We start from the raw sequence: 17,366 nt of genomic DNA on the forward strand, positions 1-17,366 counted from the left end.
AATTTTATTCCTGTGTTTTCTGCAATTGGTGATTACGTGAAGTGCAAACATTGTGACAGCAATGTAGAATTTCAAAGTGGAAATAAAGTGTAGTTCGTGTCCTTCTAAATTTATAAATTCCTGTCCGATTACCGATAATCACGCGTACGAAATAAATAAAAGATTAGTTTTTGTAATGCGGATCTTAGGAATTGGAGCAGCAGGGATTAGAAAGTTTTGTGGACTAATGGATCTCCCTAAACCTGTCATTCAATCAACATACGACGCGATAGTAAAGAACATTCATTGCGCCGCGGAAGCTGTGTGTAGAAATTCAATCCTCTGTGCGGCGACGGAAGAAAAATGTCTTACTGCGAAATATAACCAAGTTGAAGAACCTGCAGGCCTAACTGTTTCTGGGGATGGAACCTGGCAAAAAAGAGGTTTCTCCTCATTATACGGCATTACAGCTTTGATTGGACATTTTTCAGGAAAAGTTCTGGATGTCATAATTAAATCAAGTTTTTGCAAAGGCTGCGAAACCATGACAGAGAAGATTAATACTGCGGAATACGAAGAGTGGAAAGAAACCCATAACTGCTCTGTAAATCACGAAGGAAGTGCGAGCAAAATGGAAATGGACGGAATTAGTGAGATGTTTCACAGATCCGAAGGACTACACGAAACAAAATATTTAAATTACATCGGAGATGGGGATAGCAAAACATTTGCAGGACTATTAGCATCTTCCCCATATAGTGAACCTGTAAAAAAGAAAGAATGCGTTGGACATGTGCAGAAGCGTATGGGAACAAGGCTGCGCAATTTGAAAAAGAAAACCAAAGGGCTTGGCGGAAAAGGACACGGAAAATTAACAGCAAAGTTAATAGACGAACTCACAGTTTATTATGGGAAGGAAATTAGGAATAGCTGTCATTCCATTACACACATGAAAAGAGGAATTTGGGCAACTTTCTACCACAAAATTTCTACGGACAATAAGCCGCAACATCAAAATTGTCCTGCAGGAAACGGTTCCTGGTGTTCATGGCAAAAGGCGAAAGCTGAAAACAAATTGCACGAATACAGACATAAGCCTGCTTTAACGAGCGAAGTTGCCGAAGCAATACGTCCTATTTATGAAGAACTGAGCAGTGATAATTTATTGGAACGATGTCTCGGCGGCTTTACTCAGAATAGTAATGAAAGCTTGAACGCGCTCTTCTGGAAAATTGCTCCTAAAACCATCTTCAGTGGTGCAACAATAATTGAAATAGCGGCCTTTATCGGCGCTGCAATCTTTAATGATGGACATAAAAGTCTTTTACATATATTGGACAGTATGAACATTAAAATCGGCCCTGGAGCCTACGAAGGGTGTTGGGCGGAGGATCATCACCGCATTACTTTGAGTACGATTCGAGCGCATGAAGCCACTAAAGAAGCCAGAACTGCTAAACGATTGTCAAGAATAGCTGCTGAAGAAGCTGTTTCGTCTGCTGAAGGCTTACTTTATGCCCCTGGAATCGCTGATTAAGTGTGAGATACGAAAAATACAGTTTATCAGCAAAGCATCAGAGTCAAAACTTCAAACGCGTTTTTCTCGAAACTATATTTTTCATTACGGTGGCCCTAAAAACTCGCGCTACGTTCAACCAATTCACTTCCAATTTTGCATGCAGAATCATAATAAGATTCCGCATCGTCCAACGAAGGCTTTTTTTATTTCGATTCCCCGTTTATTATTTATAAAGGAAAAAGATGGATTTTTCTCTTAGAAAAATTTAACTTTACCTTTGATCTCTCACCATTTCTTTATTTTTCAAAATTTTCAAAATCGCCTTCGTTGGACGATGTGGAATCTTATTATGATTCTGCATGCAAAATTTGAAGTAAATTGGTTGAACGTAGCGCGAGTTTTTAGGGCCACCGTTTAGCCGTCTAAAATCGAGAGACTTTCGGACATGTATCCGTAACTTCCGAAAAACAATAGTTTTTTAACTGAAACTTTTTTTATAAGTAGTTCATAATACTATGTAAACATAGTTAAAAAACGGGAAATCTGCATCAAACCGTTGACTTGTAAAAAAATCCACAAAATGTATACATTTTCCGAGGGTTCAAACGGGTATACCCCCTTAAGTTAGCATTTTTGGAAAAGTAGACAATATTAAAAAGATAAAAAAAGAACGTAAAACGAAAGTACGATTAAAGAAGTAAGACGAAAACTGATTGATAAATATAACTGAAATATACATATAAATGCCTGATTATTATACGTCTTCTGAATCCAATTATTGGCTCTTGTTTATTGTATAAAAGCAATTTCCTCATTTTTTTGGCGCGGTTAGGACTTCTCACTGTTTCATTTAGAACTACAGCTAAATTTTCGTTTCCTCTTTTACGTGTGCCATACTTGTTGCATGTACGATTAAACCCAATTCTTCATTCATTTCTTCCGAAAGTTCTGCTACTTCCCGTCTTTGTGATCGCGACGATTTTTCTTCATATGAGAAACGAGGCCGTCCTACAGATGTTGAAGCTTCTGAATTAATGTTACTATATTTTTCAAAATTGAAATGCCCCTCTAACCATTCCTGATGCTTCGATTTAAATTTGTATAATATTCGGTGAGAACGTTTCCATTTATTAGACAAATTACTGTAGAACACGCGCACTTTATCTTCAACTGATTTTATGTAACTGTCAGAAATATCAGTCTGTTTTATTCCGTCGAAAATAAATGCGGAAACGGCAGTTATCTTTTTATTTAAATTACTTTCATTGTGTCATGCGTTGAAAAGGTCTTCATTCTTGAAGTAGTACTGGTCTACAAAAATAAAAACGTTTGTGTGCCCTTTGTACGAAAAAAAATGTTCGATGCAATATAGAAGTGAAACATACCTGAAGAATCTTGCGACATTATTATACGTATAAAGTCTTTGATATAATTATAACAAAAGTCCACAATATACACTACAACACTGTACACTATACACTGTTTTACTCTAAACTATGAAACTTATGAATAAAACTGTAATACATGTAAAATATAACTATAATATACATATATAACTAAATTTTAATTTAGAGAATTTATACTGTAATATATAAAATTAAATGAGAACATCAAACTTCAAGAGATGGTTCACTGTGCGCATTCGGTAAAAGACTAATCCGAGGAGGCAGAAAGACACGTCGAACGAGTCAATATCCAGTGTTTATACGAATTAATACTAACAGAAGATAAGGTCCACGCAATGAAAGCGTTTCAGATTTCCCTCAACCTCCTCAGGCGCCATTCAAGTGGTCGCATAGGGACACGCGTTCAGAACGCCAAAACTCCTCGCGCGACGGATTTTAAAATCCTTATAGAGCCAAAGGTTGCAGGAAGTTGCACTTAAAATTTAAATGATCTGAACAGCAATTGTCTAAGCTTTCATATAAAATAGGTCCGATGTGTATCACTTCTAATCATTTTTTTATAAGCCTTCTCAAAGTGTAAATAGTTATAAATTTTACATTGTTTATACACGCATTAAGAAATGCTTATAACACATATAAATAACTAAAATATATTTACTTACCTACATACTGGTGTAATACAAACCCATATTTTATTGTTCTATAATGAGTAATTACAACAATTAGTTTCACTTAAAATTTCATGATTTACACTTTATAACACTATATCTGATTATATAATTGCCTGAAATATATAATATGATTGGAGTTTGAAGGTTTCGGGGGTTATCAATACATAGGAAAAAAAAATTCTGTAAACATTGAAGTTGAAAAATTGACTTTTGGCCACAAAACGCCGCTTTCCAGACCACTGTGCAATGTACCCATTGCTTCGAGGTAGGCAGCAGACACCACGTGTTTCGGTTCGAAAGGGTCCGAAGAGAAGAGAAACAGAAAGTTTTCGAATTGCTATAAAGAAAAACATGTTTCCTGTATCCTGTTTCCCTTTTCCGATACCTTGAGTTCACGTCTGCTACGACGCGGAACCAACTAAGCCATAAATTACTCAAAACTGCGCATAGTCCCGCTTGCTTCGTTCTACCTTCAAATTAAAGAAGGATCCCTTATCTCTCGAGTCTAAACACCCGCTCGAATTTCGAAACAATAGCAGGCGTTCACGTATTCCGTGCGAGAGACGGTGGGCTTGAAGTCCGATTGGCCCTAATCTAACCAATCTGCCCTGCATGCCTCCCAAATGGTCACTGTTCTGAAGAGGCCCTCTTCACTGCAATATCTCCTCCCCAAGGCCCACCTTCTCTCGCACGGAATACGTCGACGCATGCTTTTGTCTTGAAATTCGAGTGCGTAATTAGACACGAGAGATAAGCAGGCCCGATTGGTGAGTTTACGACCAATCGAACTGCAAAAATTGAATTTAACGCAGGCTATGACTTATTTCCGGCGATAATTCTCCAAATTTCCGTACGTCAATTTTTCTTCGCTGTTTTTAAACGGCCTTATTCATTATCAACAACAGTGTTGGCCGTTATTGAACTACGGATTTTTATCATAATAACCAACTACGATCACTTTTCGTTCGTTCCCTGTTGCATACCTTTTCGTTTGTACGTTATTAAAAAAGGAAATTTACGTGTTCCTTATCCTCTCACTACAAATAATTATTAATTTCGATTCTTCTAAAAAAAAGCAACTGTGTATTCGTCTTTTTACGTTACACATGATTTTCATCCATTTATCCTTTATTCATTATTCACTTTAAATGGCAAACAAACCATGGCAAAGGGTTAGATTTTTTGTTACGTCTTTTTCATTTGTCGTTTTACGCAATTTCCTTCGATGCATGCCGCCCTGCTTGTTCGTAGTCGCAGCGCGGCCCAGCGCGCAGTCACACGAGCGCGGGAACTCCAGCGGAACGCTCGCGGTCTGATTGGCCGGGCTTTTTTCTTAATATCTCGAAAACGAAACCCCAGATCCCAAAACGGTTAAGGACTTTTCGATGTCTTTTTGCATCAGGATATTGCATGCTCCGGGATGTCCCTCAATTCTGGGACACCCTGTATAGATCGGTAATGTGGTGCACATGGTTTCTTTTTGTAGTTGTGAAACTTACGTAGAATTTATCCTTAATTCTGTCCCGTGATAAGACTGTTCATGGGTGTTGAGGATGAACCTGTGTAATTTATAATATTAAAAATTATCTGAAGCCATTCCTTATGCAAATTATCTTCCCAGATAGCCATCTGTCTGCAGTTTGACATCAGATTGGTAGCAGGGTCTGACATGAGAGCGCAGAAACTGACATCAGAATCTGTTGGTAACAATGGTTACCAATGATGGTTGATATTACCAGTTTTAGTTCTGTTTCTTATGTTGTTTACATACTTCTTGTCTTATATAAAATATATATATTGTTGCGCCGGGGCGTTTTCACCGCAGGCCATCCCGACGCAAAGGAGTAAAATAATTAGACGCGGACGCACACACGACACCACTATATTCGGTACATAGGGCAATATCGGTTATAAAGGCGCGACCCGCATGTCCAAACGCAATGGCGTTCGGTTCAGGCCCGTCTTCCTGTCGGCCTCCCGATCGTCCTCTTGAAGGGAGCCGACCTTCTTCTATCTTCAACTGCGAGCACCAGCAGGCTATGCACGGGCCTATACCCGGTGCTCGCAACAATATTGTTGTGTGGCCGTCTTGGAAATGCTGGATTCTCTTGGGGAACTCTAAGGCGTTCTGCTCCCTGGACGCGGATTTTTAGAGATAAAAATAATAATAATGATAATAATAATGTAATGAAACGATTTGAACACAAAACTAATAACTTTAATGAACTCAATAAACGAATTTAAACGATACAAATAAGAATTTCGCTAGATTTATATTTGCACGTCCGTTTATTTTCGCTCTCGGGGTTCGAGTGTCGTTTTACAAGGTCTATCGGTTTTAACACGTTTTTGTTAATTACAAAATATCTTGGTTTCTAAGAACCAATCGCAAATTTACTAATTAGTTAGCTAAATTCCTATTCGTCGATCCATTCTCTTTCGGTTATCGGTTTTCGCAAAAACAAGCGTTTAACAACATCGCGCTGATTTTACACACTTAGGAGAAGGGATCAAAGTGGAGTTCATTTATTCAAACATCCGTTTCCAAGTAAGTATTGATTAATTTATAATCTTGAAGTTATTTATTTAGAGAATCTCTTACTATTTTCAAACCCCTCGGGCTTGTGCGAACTTCACTCTGTTTCCTTTTCCTATTACATTCGTGTGACCCGATTCGAACTTCCCGCTTCTAAAGTTTATACTACACGCCGCTAGACGAGAGTCGCAACAATATATGGCGGTAGGTCGCTTATGTTAAACTCAGTAACAACGTGCATCAACAGGTTATGGGCTCAGAGCGACTCATCGACTTCGAAAAGTAAAAATAGAAAAGCAAAGTGAGAATAAAGAAGATGGCATTTTCGACGTTGAAAAATATCGCCCACGTCGAAAAATTGAGAGATGTGGAATCTTACCCAATGTGGGTTTTGTCGGAACGGAGACATTGGCAAACCAAGGGGATGATGCTGAAAAGATAAGAAAATAGAAAACGCGTGGTGCGAAAGCTCAACACTATACGGTGACCACTTTAGCAAAACACGTATCATTGTTAGAATTACACACACACACACACACGCGCGCGCGCACACGCACACAGTTAATGACCCAGACCATCCCATTAAAAAAGTATTAAGGCACATCCAGACGCTGATGCAAGAGTCATGAAACACTGATGCATGCATCACGGATACAGGTTTCATGACTTTTACATCAGCGTCTGGAAGTGCCTTTACATGCGCTTTGCTTTACTTGCTTATTCAACGCGGAACGTACTTATGATCCGACTGATTCGTCTATCGGCTTTGTAATAATGCACACAATTGTGAAAGATTCTAGTCGATTGAAAATATTTAAAAGGTTGTCGATGCTGCGCACCGCGGTAGGTATAGGGAATTTCCACTCACTGAAATATTAACTACGCTGCTCTCAGGTAAGGTCATAAAATGGAATCCAAGGAGATGCAGATGTGCCTTATGGTCGGAAAAAATCGGTATACGGATATCTGCGACCATGTTGTCAAATGCGACCACATTGACTAGCATTTTAAGGAATTTTGGTTTTTCCACTATAGGGAAAATCAAATTCTCACGGCTACACCTACGTAGATCACCACCCAGATAGCACAAAACCGTTTTAAATACGTTTTAAAAACGTCCAGGTCGGACGTTCAGGATGTTTTGAAAACATCCAGAAAAGGTCCAGAAAAGGTCCTAAAAACATCCATTTTCAAAACGTTTTCACTACGTTTTCTGGACGTTTTTAAAATGTTTTTAGGACGTTCGACGGTGCTGATTCGATTTAATAAAAATTTAAGCAAGTAAATGGTTTTCAAAATGAGATCAAACTCGATAACAATTTATTTAATTTATTTAATTCAGAAATAATGAAGAATATATGCACTTACAATAGATACAAGAACATGTTATATGCTATTTTACAGGCTGTGAAATTTATAAAAAAAAATGACAGTTCCCAGTTTGCCATTCTCACTGACTCTATGTCTGCTATTGACGCAATCACAGACTCCAGCAAAGGTGACCACATTACCCAAGAACTGCAAGAGACCCTCTATATTCTTAAAAATCGGGGCAAAGAGATTATTTTAATTTGGATATCATCTCATGTGGGTATTGAAGGAAACGAAAAGGCTGATTCCCTAGCCAAGTCAGCATGCTCGCTACCAGTGCCTGACGTCCCTATCTCTGTGCATGACAATGATCTCAAAACCCCGATTCGTATCGCAGTCCAGGCCCTATGGGATGAAGAATGGAAAACGGGCAAAACCATCAAACTGCACCTGATTAAGAAGGATATCCCTGAAAGAAACGGAATTTGCTTAGAAAACCGGAAAGACCAAGTGACACTCACTCGATTGAGAATCGGTCACACTCACTTGACCCACCCCCACCTCATTACCCTGAATGAACCGCCAGAATGTGATGTCTGCAAAGTACGTGTCACCATCCAGCACATACTGGTCGAATGTGTCAAGTACTCAGCAAATCGAAACCAACCTAAAATTGGCACCGACCTCAAACAGATGCTCACCGATCCGAATACCTTCAACAATGTGCTCAACTTCCTTGAAGGCATTGGAATCCGACAACTGATTTAGCGTCTGTGCTTACCAGTACCTGAGATGTCTGAGCCCCAGGAACATTTTTCTTTTTTTTTCCTTTCTATTCTACTCCTTTTTCTTTTCACTAATTCGCACGATGACTAATTGATCTTACGCACCCAATGTAGTCGTTAATGACCATAGAAGTAGATGCGACTCTAAACGCTCAATTAATAAAATAAAAATTAAAAGAACATGTTAGTACGAGGTCGAATATACAGACAATACATTGAATTTTACAGTAATCAATATTGGGAACAGTAAAATGAGGGTGAAAGTTACATATTAAAACCGTTGCTACGTTTAATTTATGGAAATCTTCATTCCCTTTTCTGCCGAGACCGACTAAATAGCAATGCAACGTCCATTGGGCATAAACGACATTAACCTAAAATTTAAAAATTATTCAAACCCTAACCTAGAACTACATACCTTTGACCGCAAATACTGAAACACATATACAAAAACTGTACAAAAACTTTATGAAAGCTGTATAAAAACTGTATGAAAACAATATAAAAACGGTATAAAACCGGTTTGCAAACATTCGGTCAGAAACATTTAAACAAATGCTTCTGTGTTTTTGGTTTTCCATTGTTTCTTTCAACAAATGTTCATAAACATTTATATGTACCAGTGTGTATATTTATGTATATATATATGTAGATTTAATTAGACTTTACCTGTACGATCTATCCATATTTGGTGGATCCTTGGTTTCCTTCAACTAATGTATCCTAATCTATCGACATTTCTCAAATGGCACACAGCCTCTTTTGAACGCCTGTTTCGCACGTAACCAAAGCGTACTCTGGATGTTTTGAAAACGTATGCAAAATACGTTTTTAAAATGTCTTCTGGACATTTCCTGGACGTTTTCTGGACGTTTCTAAAACGTACAGGAAACGTTTTAAAAACGTACAAAAAGCGTCCAGGAAACGTTTTAAAACCGTCCATTTTCACAAATCAAGCCATGGACGTTCAGACATAAAATGTACGTAAAATGTACGTTTTCAAAACGTCCTGTGCTATCTGGGCTATGTCCGCATTCAGCTACGGTTCTGCCGGCAGACCCTGCCTTGTCAGGATCTGCCGTTCATCTGCCGGCAGACTCTGCCTTGTCAGAGCCTGCTGTCCATCTGCCGGCAGACTCTGCCTTGTCAGAGCCTGCTGTCCATCTGCTGGCAGACTGCAGGCAGATTGTTATCAGAGTGTATAAAATCGGTTTGCATACATTCGGTCAAAAACATTTAAACAAATGCTTCTGTGTTTTTGGTTTTCCATTGTTTCTTTGGGCAAATGTTTATAAACATTTATCTGTACCAGTATGTAGTTATGTATATATGTATGTAGATCTAATCTAAAGACGCGGTAGCGTCTCGACGCCAAGTACATGAAAGACACACTGTATATGCGATGTCGCCACCACTATCATTTACTCGTCGCAGAGCTATTCCAACCTAACCTGAAACTTATTTCATTAATATCTCATCACGCCTGCGATATTTTCTAAATTTAATGGCATTTTTCTGATGTAAACCGCATGTAAGCTTTCGAATAAGACCAAATTGAATAAAATCGGTCCACGCATGACAGAGATATCGTAATATCGTCTCATGGATCTGTCAGAAACGGTAAGGTTTTTCTTCTTCTTCTTCTTCTTCTGATTCTTATTCTCCAGTCAAAATTTTCGTCGACATAATACGTATACGTGTTACACGCACACCTTCAGCCAAAGCGATTCTAACACATGTTTCGTTCGTTGATTCGTCGACTCTCGGGACCATTCGGCAAGGATTGTCGTCCGTCATGTACATATAGCTATGTATACTATTTTCAACTAATCTACCAAGTGTCAAACCATCATAACCTGTCAAGTGTCAAATAAGATGAGTTGTCCAAATGTGAAATGTCACAAGTTTTTACGCTACATAAGAGACTGAATTATTGTCTCAATTAACTAAGTAAGTCGCCAAAATATTTTTAATAGATTTTTTATGTAGAGTCGCAGACTTAGAAGTTGTTCGGAGAAGGTTCGACAGAGAAGTATCTCCTATCGCATAAGTTTCTGGAAATTTGTACCATGCATGTACAAAATAATATATTGTAGTAATAAATTGCATTGTATTTAAATTGCCAGATATCTGTATACCAGCAATTTAGAGTTTTTATGTAAAGCTTATATTACAGAAATGAAGGGAGCTTGGATAGAATTCAACGGGTCGCACAAGCTTGGATGGATAGAAATGAAGGGGACGCACAGGCTTGGAGGTTGTCCGGAGAAGATTAGACAGATAGACAGAGCATCTTGTTTCGCACAAGTTTCTGGAAGCTTGTAAAATAAGGTAAATCGCCAAAATTTGTCAAAAGACATTTTATTAAGAATTAAGAAAGTAGATTATGGTGGACTGCTTGCAATGTAGAGCAAGTCACATTAGTGAAGAAAGTACGCTGAAAACACATCTCCCTTGATGCTTTTCAATTTTTTGTGAAAGACATTTGTAATACTTTAATTAAAATCCACAGTAGTTACCACACTATTCATTAATTCATTAATTTTTTTAGGTTCCCATTAACAATATTTCAATTCACCAATAAACATACTAAACTAATTTTGTTCCAAAACCAATAAATTGTGTGTTGAAAATATTGGATCTCTTCGTTCATTTTCGCTGAATTATTACCATTAACATTTAAATTTCCTGCAACAAAACATTCTGCCATACGCTCTCACCTACTTCGGACACATTTTGTAGTCTCTACACTTATAATAGCAAAATGCCACTCTATTTCTATATAAGTTCTACGTTAAGTTGTAACTAAAATGACTATAATGTGGATTTTATATATTTACAGATAATCAAAGTAGAAGATGATACAGAATGATCTACGTCAGAGAAAATAATTTATTGTGACATAGTATTATATTAATAATTAAACGATTTTATTAAACGATTTTATTCAGCTTCGATGCTCTGTTTTCTTCTTGTATGTTTGCTTCATATCTGAAAACTCAAATTTAATCCAATTCCACCAATCCACTGAATACGTATAACATAATTTACATATTTAATCAATGTTAAAGGTATGTTTAATTAGAAAATATTTGTTGAATAACGCGCGCATTTATGTTTTCAACGACGCCATCTAATGACGTTATGTTTGCTATCCTCTGTAACGTTCTTCCGGTTACGACTTGACTGAGTGCAGAAGCACGTTGTTATGTGCCACTGCCCGAACCACCCGAAAACGGTCGTCACGTGACACTTCTCGACCTACCCGAACAGTCGTGACGCTGTTATGTGACACTGCCCGAACCACCCGAAAACGGTCGTCACGTGACACTTCACGACCTACCCGAACAGTCGTGACGCTGTTATGTGACACTGCCCGAATCACCCGAAAACGGTCGTCACATGACACTTCACGACCTACCCGAACAGTCGTCATGCGACTCCCACTAAATTACGCCAGCGTACCCCTGGAGTTAGGCATGTGCAGCAGCCGGTTAGTGTAAGGTGGCCTGCACGTGCTTTCTCCCTTTTCCAGGAGACGCCGGACCCCCCAGTTTTCCAGGTCACGTGGGCTACGCCAAATCCCTTGTTCTAACAAGGGATAAAAGGACGGAGCTCCTCGAAAACGGGGTCAGTCGATTCCTCCGTGTACAAGCTAACTCGTGTACTCTTTGTCACATTTCTGTACGAATCCAATTTGTGTTGTTAAATAAAAAACTTAGCTTGGAAGAAAACTCTCTTCCATCTCTCAACCCATAACAGAGAGATAATTTGGTGGCAGCGGTGGGATACTGCAGAGAAGACAAGCGCTACGGACCGCCTTGATCGAGAAGGACTACCGGCACGAAGCCAAAGAGGCACGCAGGAAACAATACATCGGGATGAACAAGAGGGTCATACTACTGTAAGTAGAGAGTGGCATGTTCCTTTCGTCTTATCGTGAATCGACTGTCCATTCGAGTTCGAGTGACACTTCCGAGGAAATAACCGAGATTTCCGTCGCCGAAGATAACACAGATCAAGATTTAGCTTCCGAGATCACAAAGATGGGTTTTGGAGACGAGAAACCCGTTAAAGATGAGCGAGATGAGATCATCAAAGCACTAAAAGCACGTTTAGAAGAATTAGAACGCGAAGAACTCAATTATAGAGAAGCAGGACCGTCCGGTGCACAAATGCGGAGAACCCTTAGGGAACCCTCAGCACCGCCGCGTCCAGAAACGCCAGAAAGTTCGAGCGACGACGGTTCCACTGTATCGAGACACGTGAGCGCGTCCGCTCGTATGACGCGAAAGATACGCGACAATTTAGAAGTAATATCGGAGTTCGATGGCACGAATATGGCAGTAGAGACGTTCTTAAAAGAGGTTGTTAGCCTACACGATACGATAAAACCTCCCGAAAATCTTTTTGTCCAACTGATTGTCGCGAAAAGAATTGTTCGGCAAGCAAAACTCGCAATAGACGGATACCCAACGCGTACCGTTTCGGAGTTGTCTCACGCGTTAAGACGAGAGTTCGGTAGGGTAAAGGGTTACGATTTAGCTGTCTTAGAAAGACAACAATGCCGACAGAACCGAGAATCGATGGTTAAATACGTAAAGAGATTCAACCTCCTGCACCAAGACGTACGCCGAGCTATCACGAACAATAGCGGGTACTCTGAAAATAAAAAAGCCGTTCTAATAGAGCATGACGACGAAAACGCAGCTGTTCAGTTCATTAGGAACACAGACCCGGATATCCGACTTCAGGTAAAAGCTCAACGCCCGGAAACACTACGGGAAGCTCAGGAAATGGCTATTGAAATCGAAAACGAAGTACAGATAGAAAGAGAAATGTATCGGAATTTAGGATTTAATCGGAGAACAGAAAGTCACAATCCTCCCACACGTACTCCAAAACCGCAGCAACCTGTAGCTAGGGGAGAACGACCAACATTACCCGAATTTAGATGCTATAATTGTCAGGGAACGGGGCACTTGGCACGTAACTGTCCAAAGCCGCGTCAAAATTTTCAGAACGCAAGGCCTCCCAAACCACCCAACCTAAAGTATTTAGACTCAGCACAACACCAGAATCCGAGGGGGCAGTCATCGACTTACGAGTGGGAACACGAAGAGGAAGCTTCCTCATCGACACCGGAGCTTCAATAAATCTAATTAAAGAAACAGCGGCAAAAGGATTACCAACGCGTAAAAACAAGTTGGAAATAATCGGGATATCAGGTGACCCGATCGTTTCAGGAAAAGAAGCAGGAATCGATATTTACGAAAATCGACACTCTTTCGCAATTGTGCCGGATTCATTTCCTATAGAGGAAGATGGTATAATCGGAATGCCGTTTCTGCTTAAGGAGAACGCGATAATCGATGCACCCGCAAGGAAGATTATTTTCCGAATTCAAGCAAAAAAGCAAACGGGACTGTCGTATTCACAGGAGCGAAGCCAACTCCTACAGGAAAACTCTAGATTACAGCATATACAAAAGGACCAGGATCGCGAGACGCTTTGGGGAATCATCGATCAGCACCAGGATATCTTTGTGCTACCAGGAGACGGATTACCAGAAACAAATTTAACGACACATCGGATCGAAACAACCGACGACAAACCCGTGTACGTGAAACAGTTCCGTTACCCACCTACACACCAGGAAGAGATCTCTTGTCAGGTAATCGAGATGTTAGAGAAAGGTATAATTCGCGAGTCACAATCCCCATACAATTCTCCATTATGGGTAGTGCCGAAAAAAAATGACGCGAGCGGTAAAAAGAAATGGAGAGTGGTTGTCGACTTCAGGCAGTTAAACCAAAAAACACCTCACGATGCATACCCCCTTCCGAGCATTGAAGAGATTTTAGATCAGTTAGGCCGATCCAGATATTTCAGCGCATTCGACCTTGCCAGCGGATTTCACCAAATATCAATGGCCGAACAGGACAAGGAGAAGACAGCATTTTCAACGCCTCAAGGACATTTCGAGTACAATAGGATGCCGTTTGGGTTAAAGAATGCCCCAGCTACGTTCCAAAGAGTAATGGATAGAGCTTTAAAAGGATTGATTGGTAAGGTGTGTTTTGTCTATTTGGATGACATCGTTGTGTTTGGGGAGACGCTTAAACAACACAACGAGAAGCTGGTCTTGCTATTCGAACGGTTAAAAGAAACCGGATTGAAATTGCAACCAGACAAGTGTGAGTATTTGAAGCCAGAACTCGCATATCTGGGACATATAATAACGGAACAAGGAGTCAAACCAAATCCGGAGAAAATTAGAGCCGTCAACGAGTTCCCAACGCCAAAGAATGTAAGAAATATCAAACAATTTTTAGGGCTTGCAGGCTATTACAGGCGCTTCATCAAGAACTTTAGTTCAAAGGCGAAACCGTTGACCGAGCTATTGAAGAAAGACCGAGAATTTCAATGGAGCACCAAAGAGGAGAAGAGTTTTAGCACTCTAAAACAAGAACTCTGCAGCGATAACGTCTTAAAGTTTCCAGATATGAATCAGGAATTTATTTTAGCAACCGACGCAAGTAACGACGCATTAGGAGCCATATTGGCACAAAAGGATGGAAAACAAGAGCGACCAATAGCATATGCCAGCAGGACACTAAACTCAGCGGAACGCAACTATAGCACCACCGAAAAAGAGCTCCTCGCTATAGTATGGGGGGTGAAACACTTTCGCCCATACTTGTACGGTAAAAAGTTCACAATTATAACTGATCACCAACCGTTAAAATGGTTGTTTAACCTAAAGGATCCGAATTCGCGATTAATGAGGTGGCGAATAGCTCTAGAAGAATACGAGTATGAGATAGTATACAAGAAGGGAAGTCTGAATTGTAACGCAGACGCTTTAAGCCGTAACCCAGTCCTAATCATGCAAACAAATAAGCCAGGGTGGAGAAAACACTTGAAGTTCGTAAGCGAACCCTCCGGAGAGTCGTTTCCAGTACATTTCAGGAGAGGAAACGACCTAAAATTACACATAGTCAAGGATGCGGAGGATAGCCGAAAACCCATAGCCGTTTGCGCCGAAGCAGCAAGGTTCGATAAGGAATCACTGAACAAGCTACTAGAGGAACTGTTGTACATCCTCGTCGCCGAAGGAATCAACAGGATAGGAGTTGATTACATCAAACTTGAGAGCTTAACGTCAATCACAAGAAAGGAGTTAAAGGAAACACTAACGACGTGGTTCAACGATCCTTTGATTGAAGTGGAGCTAAATACACATCCATACCTCACACCCGAGAATGGCGACGAGAAACAAAAGATATTAGAGGAGAACCACGAGAATTTAGCTGGCGGACATTTGGGCGTTATAAAGACCACTGCGAAGATTCTAAGCAGGTATTACTGGGACAATTGCTACCAAGACATTAGGAAGTACGTGTTGGAATGCACAAGATGTCAAGAACGGAAGATCGATCGACATCCAAGAAGAGTACCAATGAAAATCACCGATACACCGAAAGGGTTCAACGACAAGATTGCTATTGATATCGTAGGACCACTACAGGAATCAGTTAAAGGTAATAAATACATATTAACGCTACAAGACCAATTGACGAAATTTATACAGGCATATCCACTGAAGGACCAGACTGCGAAGACAGTAATAAGGACTCTAACAAGTTTCTATTTCTCCATGTTCGGCATACCAAAGGCAATAATGTCCGACCGAGGTAACAACTTTACGTCAAATATCATGAAGGAACTTTGCGAACTGTTTGATATCAAGAAAATAGAGACTACAGCATTCCATCCGGAAAGTAACGGAAGCTTAGAACGCAGTCACGCAGTCATAAAGGAATACCTAAAAAATCAAATAGACATGAATAAAGAGGACTGGGATGACATCCTACCTTTCGGAGTGATGGTCTACAACTCAACGGAACACGCGTCTACGGGGTATACACCGTACGAATTGGTGTTTGGAAGAACACCAAACTACCTCAGCCAATACGCAATACCAACAGGAATCACCTACGACGAATATCTAGAAGAACTAAACGAAGTTCTTCAGAACCTTTGGGAGAAGGCAGGTAGTGCGATAAACAAGGCCAAAGAAACAACGAAGGACAGATACGATAAAACGGTAAAAGGTCAAGACCTTCAAGCGGGAGATTACGTTTGGATTAAGAGCGAAGACAGGAACAAAAAGAATGCTCTTCACTTCCCATACAACGGACCATACGAAATATTAGAGATAATCAACGACGTAAATGCGAAAGTCCGACTAAAGAACAGGGATGAGGTCGTTTATTTGAATCGGCTTAAGTACGCTAATGTATCTAAACACGTTTTTCAGACTAGCTCTGGTGTCTAGGGCATCTATCGGGAGCTACGGAGGGGGCTATGAGGTGACTCAATTCAACGCATTACCAAACCTCTACTTCGATGATATGGGGGAAACCAGGATGTACCAGGAAGGAATGGAAGGCCGTCATCTGTCACAACTTGGATGATTTAACACTGATGTCAGAAGCAATATTCCGTGGTATACGGGAAATGACGGGGGAGAGCGAAAACCTGGAAACTAGCTCGCTACTCGTAAGAACGTTACATAATAGATACATAGAATTAAAGTCGAGGAAAAACACGCTTTTCCATAGTTTAGGATTAACCGAGGCCGTTAGAAATAGAAGAGGTGTATTTAATTTTATCGGGGATATTTCAAAAATACTGTTCGGTACAATGTCCGATTCCGATGCCCAGTATTACAACACCGAAGTCGATAAATTATATAAAGATAGCCGACGTATAGCACAACTAATCAAGAATGAAACTAGTATTGTAGAAGCCAGCATTAACAGAGTAAATGTAATAGAAGAGCAAGTGAACAAACGGCTAACGGAGATTCTTAAAATAATGGGAAACAATACGAAAACCGTAGAAACCGGATTTCGATTCATGCACGTTGTGACGGAATACAATCTATTAATGAACTCTCTAAACGATAGAATTAATTTGGTGGAGTCCATAGTACTTCAAGCTCAAAATGGCCGCGTACATCCACAAATTATAGAAATTGACCCATTGTTAACGATACTGAGACAAATAGCGTCTACATATGGAGAAAACAGGATGATGTTCCCAGTCAATGAGGAATACGCTTACTCGTACCTGCGTTACAGTAAGAGTAAT

At 40.0% G+C, this 17,366-nt stretch overlaps 3 protein-coding genes across 3 annotated transcripts in view; 2 read left to right on the forward strand and 1 right to left on the reverse strand.

Annotated features, from left to right (window-relative positions):
* Positions 1–17,366, reverse strand: part of LOC143373918 (uncharacterized) — a 222,420-nt gene that overhangs the window by 7,193 nt on the left and 197,861 nt on the right. The window lies entirely within an intron of this gene.
* LOC143370337 (uncharacterized) lies at positions 243–1,516 on the forward strand. The gene has a single exon (XM_076815321.1). It carries the CDS (start codon positions 524–526, stop codon positions 1,514–1,516), a length of 993 nt encoding a protein of 330 aa, XP_076671436.1. The 5' UTR covers positions 243–523.
* Positions 9,099–13,363, forward strand: LOC143371557 (uncharacterized). Its single transcript, XM_076816893.1, has 2 exons — positions 9,099–10,538; positions 11,050–13,363. The coding sequence occupies exon 2, from the start codon at positions 12,128–12,130 to the stop codon at positions 13,361–13,363; it is 1,236 nt and encodes a 411-aa protein (XP_076673008.1). The 5' UTR covers positions 9,099–10,538; positions 11,050–12,127.

Source organism: Andrena cerasifolii, chromosome 1 (assembly GCF_050908995.1).
Source record: "Andrena cerasifolii isolate SP2316 chromosome 1, iyAndCera1_principal, whole genome shotgun sequence".
In the NCBI taxonomy this organism is placed as follows: Eukaryota; Metazoa; Arthropoda; class Insecta; order Hymenoptera; family Andrenidae; genus Andrena; species Andrena cerasifolii.

What these genes read in the sequence shown, in the direction of transcription:
- LOC143371557 (XM_076816893.1), top strand. Translation starts at nt 12,128, where the DNA reads ATGTTCCTTTCGTCTTATCGTGAATCGACTGTCCATTCGAGTTCGAGT.
- LOC143370337 (XM_076815321.1), top strand. Translation starts at nt 524, where the DNA reads ATGACAGAGAAGATTAATACTGCGGAATACGAAGAGTGGAAAGAAACC.